This window comes from Crocodylus porosus, unplaced genomic scaffold (genome assembly GCF_001723895.1).
Source record: "Crocodylus porosus isolate Cpor-Errol unplaced genomic scaffold, CroPor_comp1, whole genome shotgun sequence".
Taxonomy (NCBI): Eukaryota; Metazoa; Chordata; order Crocodylia; family Crocodylidae; genus Crocodylus; species Crocodylus porosus.
Genome location: NW_017728951.1, coordinates 6,453,220 through 6,466,490, shown reverse-complemented (window position 1 = coordinate 6,466,490; position 13,271 = coordinate 6,453,220). Strand labels below are relative to the sequence as shown.

General features: G+C 42.0%; 1 protein-coding gene across 2 annotated transcripts in view; it reads left to right on the top strand.

Annotated features, from left to right (window-relative positions):
- DOCK1 (dedicator of cytokinesis 1) overlaps window positions 1-13,271 on the top strand; it is a 545,238-nt gene that overhangs the window by 390,382 nt on the left and 141,585 nt on the right. For both annotated transcript variants that reach the window (XM_019555687.1, XM_019555686.1), the window contains exon 33: window positions 10,671-10,819. In XM_019555687.1, the coding sequence (XP_019411232.1) occupies window positions 10,671-10,819 (149 nt within the window). The remainder of the gene's footprint in view (window positions 1-10,670; window positions 10,820-13,271) is intronic.

The following is a 13,271-nucleotide window of genomic DNA, read 5'->3' as shown; positions in this document are numbered from 1 at the left end:
AGGTGATGTCACCTGATCATAGAAGGAAATGAGATGGGCCAGACGAGACCTACCCGCAAGAAACCTGTGCTTGCTGTCCCTCAGAATGTTGCCTTCTGTTAGCCTGTCAAGAATGGTTTCTTTCATAATTTTTTCCATGATCTTTCCAGGGATTGAGGTCAAACTGATGGGCCTATAGTTTCCCAGATCATCTTTCCTCCCTTTCTTGAAGATAGGCACCACATTGACCTGGCTGCAGGCAAGACGCAGAGATGCAGCCAGGCTAGCAAACCTCAGCTGCGGTTTGAGGGGATGAAGGAAAGAATTAACCCCTGTTTCTGCCCCTTTGTCTCAGGGGCCATTGCAGACTACCTCTGGCCACACCCCACCCCTGCTCAGGCTAAAGAACAGAAGTGAGGGGTTATCTCTGCTGTGGAGCAGAAAGCCCCACCCAGCCCAGGGAGCATGCTGGGGAGTCTGGTTTAACCAACAAGGGGTCTGTGACAGTATGGCTGGGCACTGCAGGTGCCTGCCACTTTAAGGGCCTGGAGCTGGCAGCTGCCAGGTGCCTGATGAGGGCAGCCATTTTGAATCTGGGGCTGCTCATATAAACAGGGCAGTTTTGCTGCCTGGAGGCCAGGCAACAACATTGCCTGGCCAGGGGGCTTCTGGTATCATCTGGAGATAAGGGAGGAGCTGTAGGGGATGGTCAGGAGGTTCCTGGTCCTAGTTGTGACCTAAAACTGCACTCTGCTGGGAGTGGCGGCAGCCCCCATGAAATGCCAGGCCAATTACCACCCCGGTGGAAGGCGGGTCGGGGCACCTTAACCCCTAGCTCCCACAACCATGTGGGTTACCCCTTTTTGTAAGGTCTGGAAGGTGGACCACAATGTGAGAGTGGGGCTGTAGACTCACACCTGTCTGGACATCCCCTGACTGGTCAATGCTGGGGCCAGGACCGGAAGGGTCAAAGGGCCAGAGGCCCACCGCAAGGAACACCCAAGAGCTGAGGGCCTGGGGTTCCGACTGGCCTGGAGGTGGGCAAGCGCTAGTAGCCCAAGGTCCCGGGGAGACCACACCCACACTTTAGGGTGCTTTGCTGCCCAGAATGAAGGCAGAATGGGCCACCTGAGGAGAGGAATCCAGGTGGGGTTCAATTAGTAGGATTCTGGGGCCCAGTGTGGGGCCGGTGATATTGATAACATCTGGATGCCATCTGCGAGGCTTGGGCTGCGGGAGGAACAGAGCCGCAGATAGCGCCCCCTTGCATTGGTGCAAGAAATGGGCAGCCTCCCACTATTTAACATGTATTAAATAATTAACAACAAGGAGTGGTGAGCAAGAACGCGGGCAGTTAGCCCAGAAACAGGTGGGTGGGCCACTGGGAAGTAAACCCTGAGCAGGCCCCCTGTTACAGACCGACATTGCATAAATTAGTTTGATCCAAATCAGTTAAGTCTGATACTACATTCAACAGGTTTGTTTATTTCAAACTGGTTTCAGCCATTTTCAAACTGAAAATATATATATATATGCACTGAACCACTGAACATCTATTCTGTTACAAGTTTAAACCAGTTTCCGATCACTTAAACTGGTTTATGTGTAATGTCTGTCCCTAGTCCCAGTGTTTGCAATATGCTTGGACCTGAGTACAAGGTAGTACTCAAAACCATAGTGGTAGGATCAGTTCTCAAATTTCATGGGTTAAGGGTTTTAATAAACTGTTTCTCCTCAATAAAATGAGGAGGAGAAAGGTGGCTGGCAGGTAGGAGACTAGAGTCAATTCCCAACAGGATTTTGCACCCACCATTGAAGATAATTCACTCATGCCAACTCCATTTTTTACAAGTAGAAAATTATTCTGGTAAATACTTATATTCTGGGTTCTGCATCAGTTGTGTGCATGTCAGAATACGAATTAAGAGTACTGAACAACCATTACTAATAAATGGATACCTATTATTATTGACACCTTTGTGTCTTGGAAGGTGTATTATCTTCAGTACTCTAATCATTATTATATGTAAAATCAGAAGCAAAAACTATCATTCCTTCATGTTCTTGAGCATATAATATTTATGATACTATCTGTCATTGTGTATAAAGTATGATAAAACTAAGTCACTGTGACTTATGGTTTACAAATGAAAGAACAAAGCTATGCCTGAAAATTTCCCATTTTATCTTCTCAGTTTCTGATGACAAATGTTGGGTTTAATGCATAGTATCTGCATTTCGGTTATGGATTATCGAGTTTTGGAACTCCATAACCCAAAACAAAAGAAAAAGTTCTGCAGGTGCAAAACACGTGGCCTAATTTGTATCCCTAAGTGAAGTGGGTCATGGCAAAACCAAAAGGATCATTTGAATGAAAGATTGCAGGAGTATCAGAAATACCCACTTCTTTGCCCTCTCTATTACAAATGCAGTGACAGTTATAATTGGGGGGGGGGGTGTTCCAGGTCACTACACAATAGCCATGTGCAAATTTAAAAATATTTCAGATATTTATAATGGTCTAGGACTAGCTTTTGCTTAAGTCAGCTCCCTTGTTGAGTTGGGGTCTGTATAAATTTAGACTGGCAATTTGTTTACTGTTTGGGCTACCCGAGTGATATGCCTCTGTCCCATTATGAAACTGCAGCAGTTTTGGTCACTGGGGCTCTTGAGCTAAATTAAAAGGGAGGGAGCTGAATTCACACTCCCTTCTTACTGGTGAAATCTGACTGATCCGAGGTCTGTTGGCATTCTCAGTGTAGCATGAGACGCTTGATTTTTCCAGCATTTGTTTTCTTTAGGACTATATAGAGGCATGTGGAATGATTTGGTGAGTGGTGCAGTTTGGTTTCAGTTTGATTAAATTAGTTGTTTATAATTTTGAACAGGATGGTCCAAAGCTTTGTATTTTGTTACATGAAGTTTGCTATCTGCTCCATAGTTCTAGTTGCAAGTAGTTTCCATTCTGAACACTTATTTCAGTCCTCCTTGGGAAATCAGGTTGACCTGAAACTTGCCACTTTAACTCTGGAAACAAAAAATTGTCAGTAAAGTTAGCATATAAATGTGTATACAGTTCATGTCAAATATCTTTTTTTCTTGTTGAAATTTTGGCTTTTATTTTATGTTTCTTTGTCACCTTATATTTTCGTTGCTAAATCAAACATTTTGTATCTTTGTCTTATTGAAATCCATGTGCAATTTATGTATGAAAAACATAAGTGCTAATTAAGAAAATGTGTTAATAATTGCCATTAGTAGCTTTGGGCTCACTCCCAACTTCTTTTCCGGCTGTGTTATGGTCTCTGTCACCTTCCTGTTAACACTTTTAGTGAAAGATTTGCCAATGATTTCAGGAACAGGTGCTGTATGTGAATATGAGCATATAATTTTCTATTGAATAATTGCTGCTTGCAAACAGCATAAGTGTGTTTCTGGTGCTGACAGATATCTTACATGGGACCACACAGCAGAGGCCTACAGGTTCTTAGATTTGAATGAATGGCACTGGTATGGCTCTTTAGGGCTAAGTACAGAGGTTCAAAAAGCTCAAGGCAGAATCTGTTCAATCTTCACAGGTTTTTCTAAGCTGCATAGATTGAACCAATAATAAACTGAACTGATATTCAGTGTTTGGATGGTCAGGACAGGCAGAAGCCTGCACTGGCCTATGCCTGGACCCTGAGGGAGCTCACACCTGCCACCCATCATGGCCATTTGCCTAAGGCTGCTGAACCCACCCCAGCAGTAGCTCAGACCTGACTGGCTACTGGACACATGCCCCCACCTGCTGTCAGTCACAGGGAGGGGAAAGCCAGCAGACAATCTCTCCTCAGCCCCACGCCCTGCCTTAGACAGGTGGAGGGGACAGGGAGAGGGGAATGCACCCCTAGGCTAGCACTGTCCCCCCCCAACTGAGGTCTTTCAGGTACAGCAGAAAGGCCCCGCAGCAGGGCTTTTCATGCTGCCCTTTTCCCCCTGCCCAGCAAACTGGGCTGGAATTGCCCACGCCCCCCTCCCCCTCAGCCATCTGCCTCAAGCGGTGGTAGGGCAGAAATGGGATGCACACTCCCCAAGACTAGCACCGTCCTCCCCAGCCAGAATCTTCCCAGTGTTGGGGGGGAGTCATCCACTGGTTTTCACTTTCCACCTGCAGCCCAGCAAGCTGGGATCACCCCAGCCCCTCCCCAGCCACCTGCCTCCAAGAGGCAGTGGAGTGAGGGAGGCCACACACCCCACCAGCTCTCCCCCAGCTGGGAACTGCTCAGTGTAGAGGGAAATGCCCCCACTGAGGGGGGAGGGGGTTCCTGTCCTAAAGTCTAGTGATCTGAGCTGGGATTAGCTCAGTCCCACTCCCTCCCCAGCTGTCCGCCATTGAGAAGCGGAGGGATGAGGCGGGGAATGCAGTTGGGTGGCTACAGAAGGGACAGACCTGAACTGATACCAGCCCATCTCACTGGACTCTGGGTGGTTGAAAGTCCCCCCATTGAGGGCTTTCCACACCTACACCAGGCAGTCCCCAACTGAGGGGCTTGTGTGGGGCCAGTGGGGTGCATACCTCCCCCTCTACTCCTGCCTCTCTGAGCTGGGCATGCAGAAATCGGACAGGGCTGAGCCAGGAATTTCCCTCTCCTTGAGCTGCACAGACTGGGGCTAGGGCAGTCAGGGGGTCCATTCTTCTTCCACGCATTCCCCTGTTCTGACAGACACAGGCAGGAAGCAGGCTAGGGATCAGAAGTTTTAATGCCTCAGCTCGGTGACAGCTGGGGTCAGGGCCAGCCCTTCTCTGCTGGAGCCAGTAGCACAGCCCAGGGCTGCAAACTATCCTGGGATGCTGGGGGACTCTGAGTTAATTTGAGTTTGGAGGGGATCTGGGAAGAATGTCTATAAACCACTTTAAACTAAATCAGTTAAATCTGATATTGAATCCAGCCAGTTTTATCTTAAAGCAAGTTCCACCATTTTGAAAGCAGTTTATGTGTGCTGAACTTCTGGGCTAAGTCAAGGCACTCAAAAAGCCTGAGGCTGAATCAATTCAATCTTTGCATGTTAGTCTAAGCTGTATAGATTGAACTGATAGGCAAGTGAACAGAAATTCACTTTTGATTCTGGAAATGCAACCATGCAACCAAATGTAGTGGCTCAGGCCAGAAGTTGGGGGGAGTTAAAACACACCTCCCTTTGGGGGGAGCTTGGGACAAGGCTAGCCTGCCCACCCTTCAGGAGGGTTTGCAGAGGACGTGCAAAGCATCTTTGGATGTTGGGGGAATGCGAGTTAACTTGAACCTGGAGGAGATCTGGGACAGAAGTTCAATAAACTGATTTAACCTAAATCAGTTAAATCTGATACTACATCCACCCAGGTTTATCTTAAACCAGTTTTGGCCATTTTGAAAGTGGTTTATGTGCACTGAACTTCTGTTGTTACAGATCTGAACTGGTTTCCAGTCACTTAATGTGTTCATATGTAACGTCTGTCCCTAGCCAGGATATATTTTTTTAAGGTTGTAATCCTACTCTATTTATACAGAGCTGCTTTTTTTGTCTTAGGAAAGTTCCAGGTTTTCAGTAGTGTTGAAGTGATGTAGCCATGATGGTCTAGAAATATGTAAGAGGCAAGAAAGTACTTTTGGAAATTAAAAGTCTTTTTAAGTGTTCCCTTTCTGAATTGTTAGTGAAAAGTATTTCACTTTTTGTGCATCTTGATCTGTCCTCACACTCCAGATGAACTGTTCACATCTCTGTCCTGCACCCTGCCCCAGTCCCACCCCTTCCCTCACCCCTGGGGCCTCAGTCTGCCTTCCTACTCCACTTTCCTCCCCCCAGCCCTTCCCCCCCACATCTGATTTACCAATTGGACCTGGCTGCTCTCTATGCTTCTGGGCTGAGCTCCTGGCCACCTGCGTACTGCACTGTGGCCATGCATGCCAAGGACATTTATTGGCAACAAACATTATCAGCCAAAAAAAGCTAATTGCCAATACTGTCAATTTTCTTTATATCGGCGCTACTATGATATGGGACTGATGTATCAGTGCACCTCTACTACCTCATGTTTATAACATACTATCATCACTACTCTGTTAAGGTAGGGGTAGACATTCAAAAAGCTTGAGCCTGAATTGATTCTGTGGTTAATCAAAACCTGGCTAGGCTAAACCAGTTTGTAACTGTACAGATGTTCACTCTGGACTGAAGAAATGGAGGCACATGCCTGCAGTGACTCAAGCTAGAAGCTGGGGGCGCTAGAGCAGCCCTCCCCTCTCTTCCAAAGTACGGAGCTGAAGTGGGGCATGGCCAGGCTCTGCAGGATGCTCTGATTAGGGAAGGGTTTCCCCCTCCCCCACTGTTGATAACAGAGCATAGAGTTACACAGGGAGTTGTTAGCATTTGTCAGCCCATCAAACAAAACAGCAGCTTCTCTCATTAGTTCAAGTTCTTCTTAAATAACTTTGTCCAAGGAAAGAATGGAGGGACATTACCAGATACCTCTTGATTACCTCCAAAAAGCCCTAAGCCAACACTGTCCTGTCTGCCTTTGTCCTGTCTGCCACAGCATGGACCATAGCCATGTGGTCTACTAGCTAATGCTGAGAGGTGTCTGTGTAAGACAGAAGAAAGGGTGAATCCCTGCTTGAGCAGGTAGTGGGGAGGGGCAGGAGGAAGCTAGGCAGACCCTGCTGTACCTGCAGTCTCTGCCAGAGCTGCAGCCTTGGAGTAGAGGGGAGGGGCCAGCCCTGATGGGCTGGAGCAGAAAGAAGAACTCCGCCCAGAATAGCAAAGCATTTGGGACGCTGGAGGACTCTGATTTAACTTAAACCAGGAAGGCATTACATAAACCAGTTTGACCCAAATCAGCTAAGTCTGATACTTCATTCAACCAGGCTTATCTCAAACCAGTTTCAGCCATTTTCAGACTGATTTATGTGCACTGAATGTCTTCTGTTACAGATTTAAACCAGCTTCTGATCACTTAGACAAGTTTATGTGTGATATCTATTCCTAGCCCTGGTGTCTAGAGATCTCAAGCAGGGTTGGCACTTCATAGAGTAGATACTACACAAATGAATAGGTGGTCCTGGCCCTCGGCTTAAAAGCCTAGGCAATCAAATAACACACAAAAGTGTTGGAAGACAATCATGTAATCAAGCAAATACACAATATAAGTAGATTTTAACACTGATTCATGTCTGACATGGTTTTCAAGGATTGAAATACTTATAAACTGAACGTAGACATGATTCCCTCCCTGTAAAGCGTATGATAGGGAAGAAAAATATAATGAAAATATTTTTATTGTCTAAGTGTAAATAAGCTAGGCTTACTTTTCAAAACTTCCTGGGATTATTTAAAATTAGTATTATTCTTGCATTCCCCTACTATAAATTAGTTAGGTTCAACAGTTCACTCTGGTATTCAGTGTGAGAAAAGGTGTCAAGAGGTATTAACTTTGTGCAGGGAAGGTCAAGGTCAAAAATAGATCTGATCTTTGGGTCTCTCATAAATAGAAATCATTACTTTTATCATTTTCTGAATTAGCCATGCATGCTCAGATATGACCCAATTGAGATATGAAATTGCTAGAAAATTATTTAATGATTTTTGTGACCCAAATTAAAATGTAGGAAGTGTTGGGAGAGGAGGAAAATCTCACATTATTTAATATATGACATATCTTGGTTTTGGTGCTATTAATTATGTTATTTATCATATGGTATTCAGCTGAAAGCATACTATGGCAAGGCAAATGCCAAAATAAAGAGATATTTTACATGTATATAAAGAACAAATGCTGTTCCACCTATAGCTTTTAAAGCAGCTGCACATTTCACAGCCTTGCAAAAGACAGAGTCCTAAATTTTCTTCCAAACCTGTCACATTTTGAATCTGTGCGTGGGAGCTCCCACACTCCAAGAGAAAAATGTGAATTTATTGTTCAGTTGTTTATCAGGATGTTCTTAATATGACAGACAGCTGCAATAGATGCCGTCAGGCCCCAGAATAAGATCATTTCTTTGTGTATTTTGTCTGTAACATTTTATACTGTGGCACAACATTGAATTCGATCATGGCAAATGCACATGTGCATATTGGTATATCACTGAAGTATATCGCATATGTCATGTGACTTTCATTATAGTTTGAAGGATGTCAGTGAAAGATTTATAACAACATCCTTTTGATGTGTTTGCTGAAATCTTAACAGCAGTGCTGTAGCAAGGAGGATGAGTGGGGCAACCTCTCCGGGTGCCACGAATGGTTGACAACAGGCACTGCCCCGGGGCTCAGGACAGAGCTGCAAGTGGCACATTTGCAGAGGGTGCAGGCACAGAGGAGACTCCTGTGACTCCATACACTCACGGGCAAGCATGGCGGGGCATGTGCCCCCGGATCTGTGAGCAGGCGAGGGCCAGCTGCTGCTGCAGGGTTTGCCCCAGGCGCCTAACTTCATTGCCATGGCACTGCTTAATAGACGCACTTAAATACATATTATCCCTCTCATAAATTTAGATGTTGGATAGTGGTCAATATTGCGTAACATTTTCATCTGCACTGACGTAACCTTATGTAGTCTTCTCCCCCTTTATGTTTAATACTATTCTTTATAGGTAAATGCAGCACTGATTTGTGAAACAATATACTTAACATTGTAACCAGGAAGGCTGCTAATTCCACATTTCCTATAGATTATTTTACTTGGGTTTTTTTCCATTCAGCAGTGTTGTGTAAATTCTAGTAGGAGCCACCTACATACTCTGCTGAGGGGAAGAGCTAAATAGGCTTCAGATAGTAGGCCTATACAATGTAGTATGTGAGTGATCCTAACATTTTTCTACTAATCATTCTTACTCTCTAATCCCCCCCAAGTTATTCTCTTGAACGTTACATGCTGGAAACCACCCCATCTATGGTGAAGAATCAAAGATTAAAAATGTGTTGTACTTTAAAATTTGTTATTTTTTACATCTGGATCTCTAAAGTTAATACTTATTTTCCAGTGTGTATCCCTAACCTCAGAGCAATAAAAAACCTCGTGTGACAGAGAACTTTATGACATTGATGTTGTGCCTGATGAATAACTTTGTGTCAGTATCATTTGTTTTCTGAAATACTGAAATACTGGCTCTGACACTTTTCGGGCTTAATATAAGAAAACTGTCACCTGAGAGGCTCAGTGTAATAGCATTAAAAAGAAAAGAAAGAAAAAGGAAAGGAAAGCTTTACAGCTGTTGTGGCTTATTCTTTAACAACATTCCAAATTGGCAGTCATATATTTCAGTCTTTATTGAATGCTAGCCTATCGTAAGCACCTCATAGTAGGTTTCTAGTATTGTATCATTGGACGTAGTTAAAACTCTAAACCAAGGAACAAGTGAAGCAGCTTAAATACTGTTACTCGTTGAGGGAAAAGTATATAATTATGACAATATTTTGCTAGTACAGGACTTTCTTCTTGATTATTTTTCATTGGTCTTATGTTAATGTTTCCACTGAAAATGAAATTGGTAATGAGCACTATCTTAGTTGTTGCTGCAGTAGTCTTTCAGACAGAAGTGTTCAAATCTGTACACTGTTAGACACTGGTTGTCTATTACATATGAAATTTCAGAAATAATGGAAAATGCATATGCTTATTTGCATCCATGCTATATAGAATTCTTTGTTCTATATTCTGTAGCATCTTCTATACAAGAATCTCCCAGTAATTTACATACATTAAAGAGATTAAGTTTGGCAACGTTTATTTGAGTTAGATTATTATTATTATTTTTGCTGTATACATGAGAAACCTAAGGGCTGGGGGATCTAAATGACTTTCCATATTCACCCGAGGAAGTCTGGTCCTAACATGGGAGTCCATTTGTTTTTCTAACCTCATCTAGTTATCTGTCCAGAGCTCCCAAAGCTCTCTTGTAGCTCAGATTATTCTTCCCCCTGCCTTTATTATTACTCAATAGATAATTCATAGTTTTAAGTAATCTGTATTGTTTACATTATTCACTGGTGTTGCACACAATAACTGCTCTAGATGTTTATAGTTCAACAGTCCAATTTCTAATAATATGCAATTTACTGTTAAGTTGGAATTCTTGTAGTGCATGTGTGGGGCCAGAGAGAAGAGGAAATGGTAGTGATAATTATTGACCCTGAATGTAAAATAAATTAGCTATTCAAACCAACTCTAAAAGAAAGATCACATATTATAGTTCTAGCTTAGATCTGTTTCATGTCTTGAGGCTACAAGTATACAATCATAAGGACATTTTGATGGAATGACACAGAGACCACTGTGTGCACTGGGAGAGGTATGGATTTTTAAATCATTTAATACAACTGATATGTTTTTATCCCTCTTCCTTCTTATCTACGTGATGTGATTAAAATACTTAATGTTCAGGATGCATGGTATAAATATGGTTCATTTGTGGAAATAAAGTCTGCTCTGCTTTGGTATTTTGATTCAATAATTTTTATTCTCAGCATTAAAACATATTTCACTTCTTTTTCTGAGGGTTAGTGACTTAAATCAGGATATAAATTGCAATTAATGAACAGACTAAAAAAAATAGAAGTACCATCTTATGCTCCTGGTATTTGTGGGTTTATTACTGTAGAATTTGTTAAGATAATCTTAAAGCAAAGTCAGTGGCTGTTCATTAACTGTGTTCATTTCTCCGCCCTCTCCAAAGGTCAACATAAGATCAAGTTCATCCCAGAAATGGTGGGGCCTATCTTAGAAATGACACTAATTCCTGAAACTGAACTTCGAAAAGCTACAATCCCAATATTCTTTGATATGATGCAGTGTGAGTTTCATTCTACCAGAAGCTTCCAGATGGTAAGTGGTGCTTAGCTACTTACTTTACATTTGGGAAACAATAATTGATCTCTGGTTTAAAAATACTGTTTTAATAATAAGATCACCGATCAGTATAATTACAGATTTCATTATTTCTTTTAAGGTTATGTAGCTATACTATTTTCATCCCAAGGAAGCAGACACATGACACACACATCAGTGTAAACTGGTTTATTCTGTTGTAAACGTAGAACAGACATGTGACAAGAGACTACAATTCTGGCTTCAGTGGAAACAATAGACCTATCCGACTTCAGCAGTCCATGAATCTGTGCCACCCTCTGCCCCACCAAAGAGATTTGGTTTCAGCATCCAACCCAGGGGATTAGCTTCTTTAGCAGGATTACACCCCTAAGGGGCTGCAAACATTTAAATTTCTCAGAATACCAGGAGTTCACTCATTTAACAAACTGTGTCTGCAGTTCCAGTTAATTTTATCCTGGGATAGCTTTTTGCTTGATACAAATGGGCTATTTCCAGGTCCCCTGCCACCTAGTGATGAGATTATATAATAGTGCCTGCTGCAGGCAGCTACATCCAGCGTATTACATCCATGTGCAAACCAGTATAAAGGACATCAGTGTAACGGTGTCATGTGTCCATCACCTAAGTGTTTTAAGCTCTTGTTATGTTGGAAACTTTTTTTTGTGGAGTAGATAAAATCATCTTTGTGCTGCAGATGGAATAGAGACACAGGTATTTTAATTTTTTTACTGTAACTTGGAAAGCAGGCTGCCTTCTGAGGTGAGTCAGACTAAGAAATTTTGAGGCTTGGTATGAAAAAAAATGGGAAACCAACAATTACATGAATGGCATACTGTTCCAGTCTTCCCCATAATTGTGATATTCTTTACCATAGTGTGGATGTGAAGAAAGATGGTATAACATCAACTGTCACTGGCTTTATGCTAGATATGACTACTGCAAAATGCTAATCAAGTACTAATATAACATGTATGAAATTTTACCCTGTGGTGGGAAAGGAGGAACTCCCTCTTGAGCTATTTAAAATCTTGTCCTGCTAACTTCAATTTTTATGAAACAAGTGCACTATAGTAAAAATAATTTTGACATAACTGTCTTTTTACCTGTGATCTATTATTTGCAACTATCTTATGGTTTGAATATCTAAGTGTTCATTAGAGGCCAGAATCTTACTAGCTTTTGATACCCGGGTTTTGCTTTTATATGACATGGTGTGAAAATTAGCAATATAAAGCAGTACTTTAAACTATTATTTAAATAACTTTGAATCAGCTAGTGTAAATCAGCACAGCTCCACTGAAGGAAATGGAGCTATGGCAAACAGCTGAAGATCTGACTCTATGACTTCTGCAATATGTTTTGAAGCTTGATATTAGTTTTTAACTAATTATGGTTATATACTAATAACCAGAGTTTATAGATTTGAATTGACTCTTTTGATTCTTGGGTGGAAAATAATCTTACTCTTTCCAATACCTTTTCATAAATTGGGAATGTTAACCAACTTTCAACATATCTCTATCCAAAACAAATGAACATATAGAAGGAATGACCTGTAAACTACTACAGTCTTTTATTATTTTTGGATTGTGTTGCACTACATGCTTTACAGGAAAGACATAAACAGGATTGTACTTCAATCCAATTACTGCATAATTAGTTTTTTGTATTTTAACTCTGGTGTAAAAACTGAAGCACTCAGTGGGAAGCCATTTTAATATTCAGGGGTCAGTTGTTCACTTTTGTTACTTGTCATTTTTTTTATTTGGACAATTATATGGATCATGAAAAATACAAGGGTAGGTTTATAGTTAAATTTACGGCCCTATATATTTTTGACAGAATAAGCTTTGCATAGAATAGTCTGGTGATTTTAATAGATGAACATCTTAAATATTTAACCTAAACTCTCTTCCCCTATTGAGAAGAGAAATGCTTCATGCTTAAATCAGAGATGCCTTGAGTGTCAGTAAAAATATTCAGCGTGCATTCTCATGTCAGTATAGCTTCTTTCATAATAGATGTGTTAATATGACAGCTGAAGAAGTGGTGAACTCTTGTGCAATGAGTTTGGAATGCACTTTTATATCTAATGAAGCCCAGGAGCTGAGCACAACCACTGTTCACCCTCCTCTCCTCCCTAGCAACAGGGAAAAGAGAGGCTAAGGAGCCACAGCAGCACTCAGCTTCTGGACTCCTGAACTATACAGAAGTTGTGGCTCTGAATTCAGTAGCAGAAGGAGAAAGTGGAGCGAATGGCAGCAACGCTCAGCTCCTGGGCTCTGGAACCTGTGAAAGCTTTTGTAGCTGAAAGGGGAAAGGCAGTGAAGACCTGCTCTTGAAAACAAAAGAAAGCTATTTCAAAGAAAGCCCGGCTGCTCTAGGGCAGAGCATTGTCCCACTCCCACATTGTCCCATGTTCCCAAAGTACATGGTTCTCCCGTCA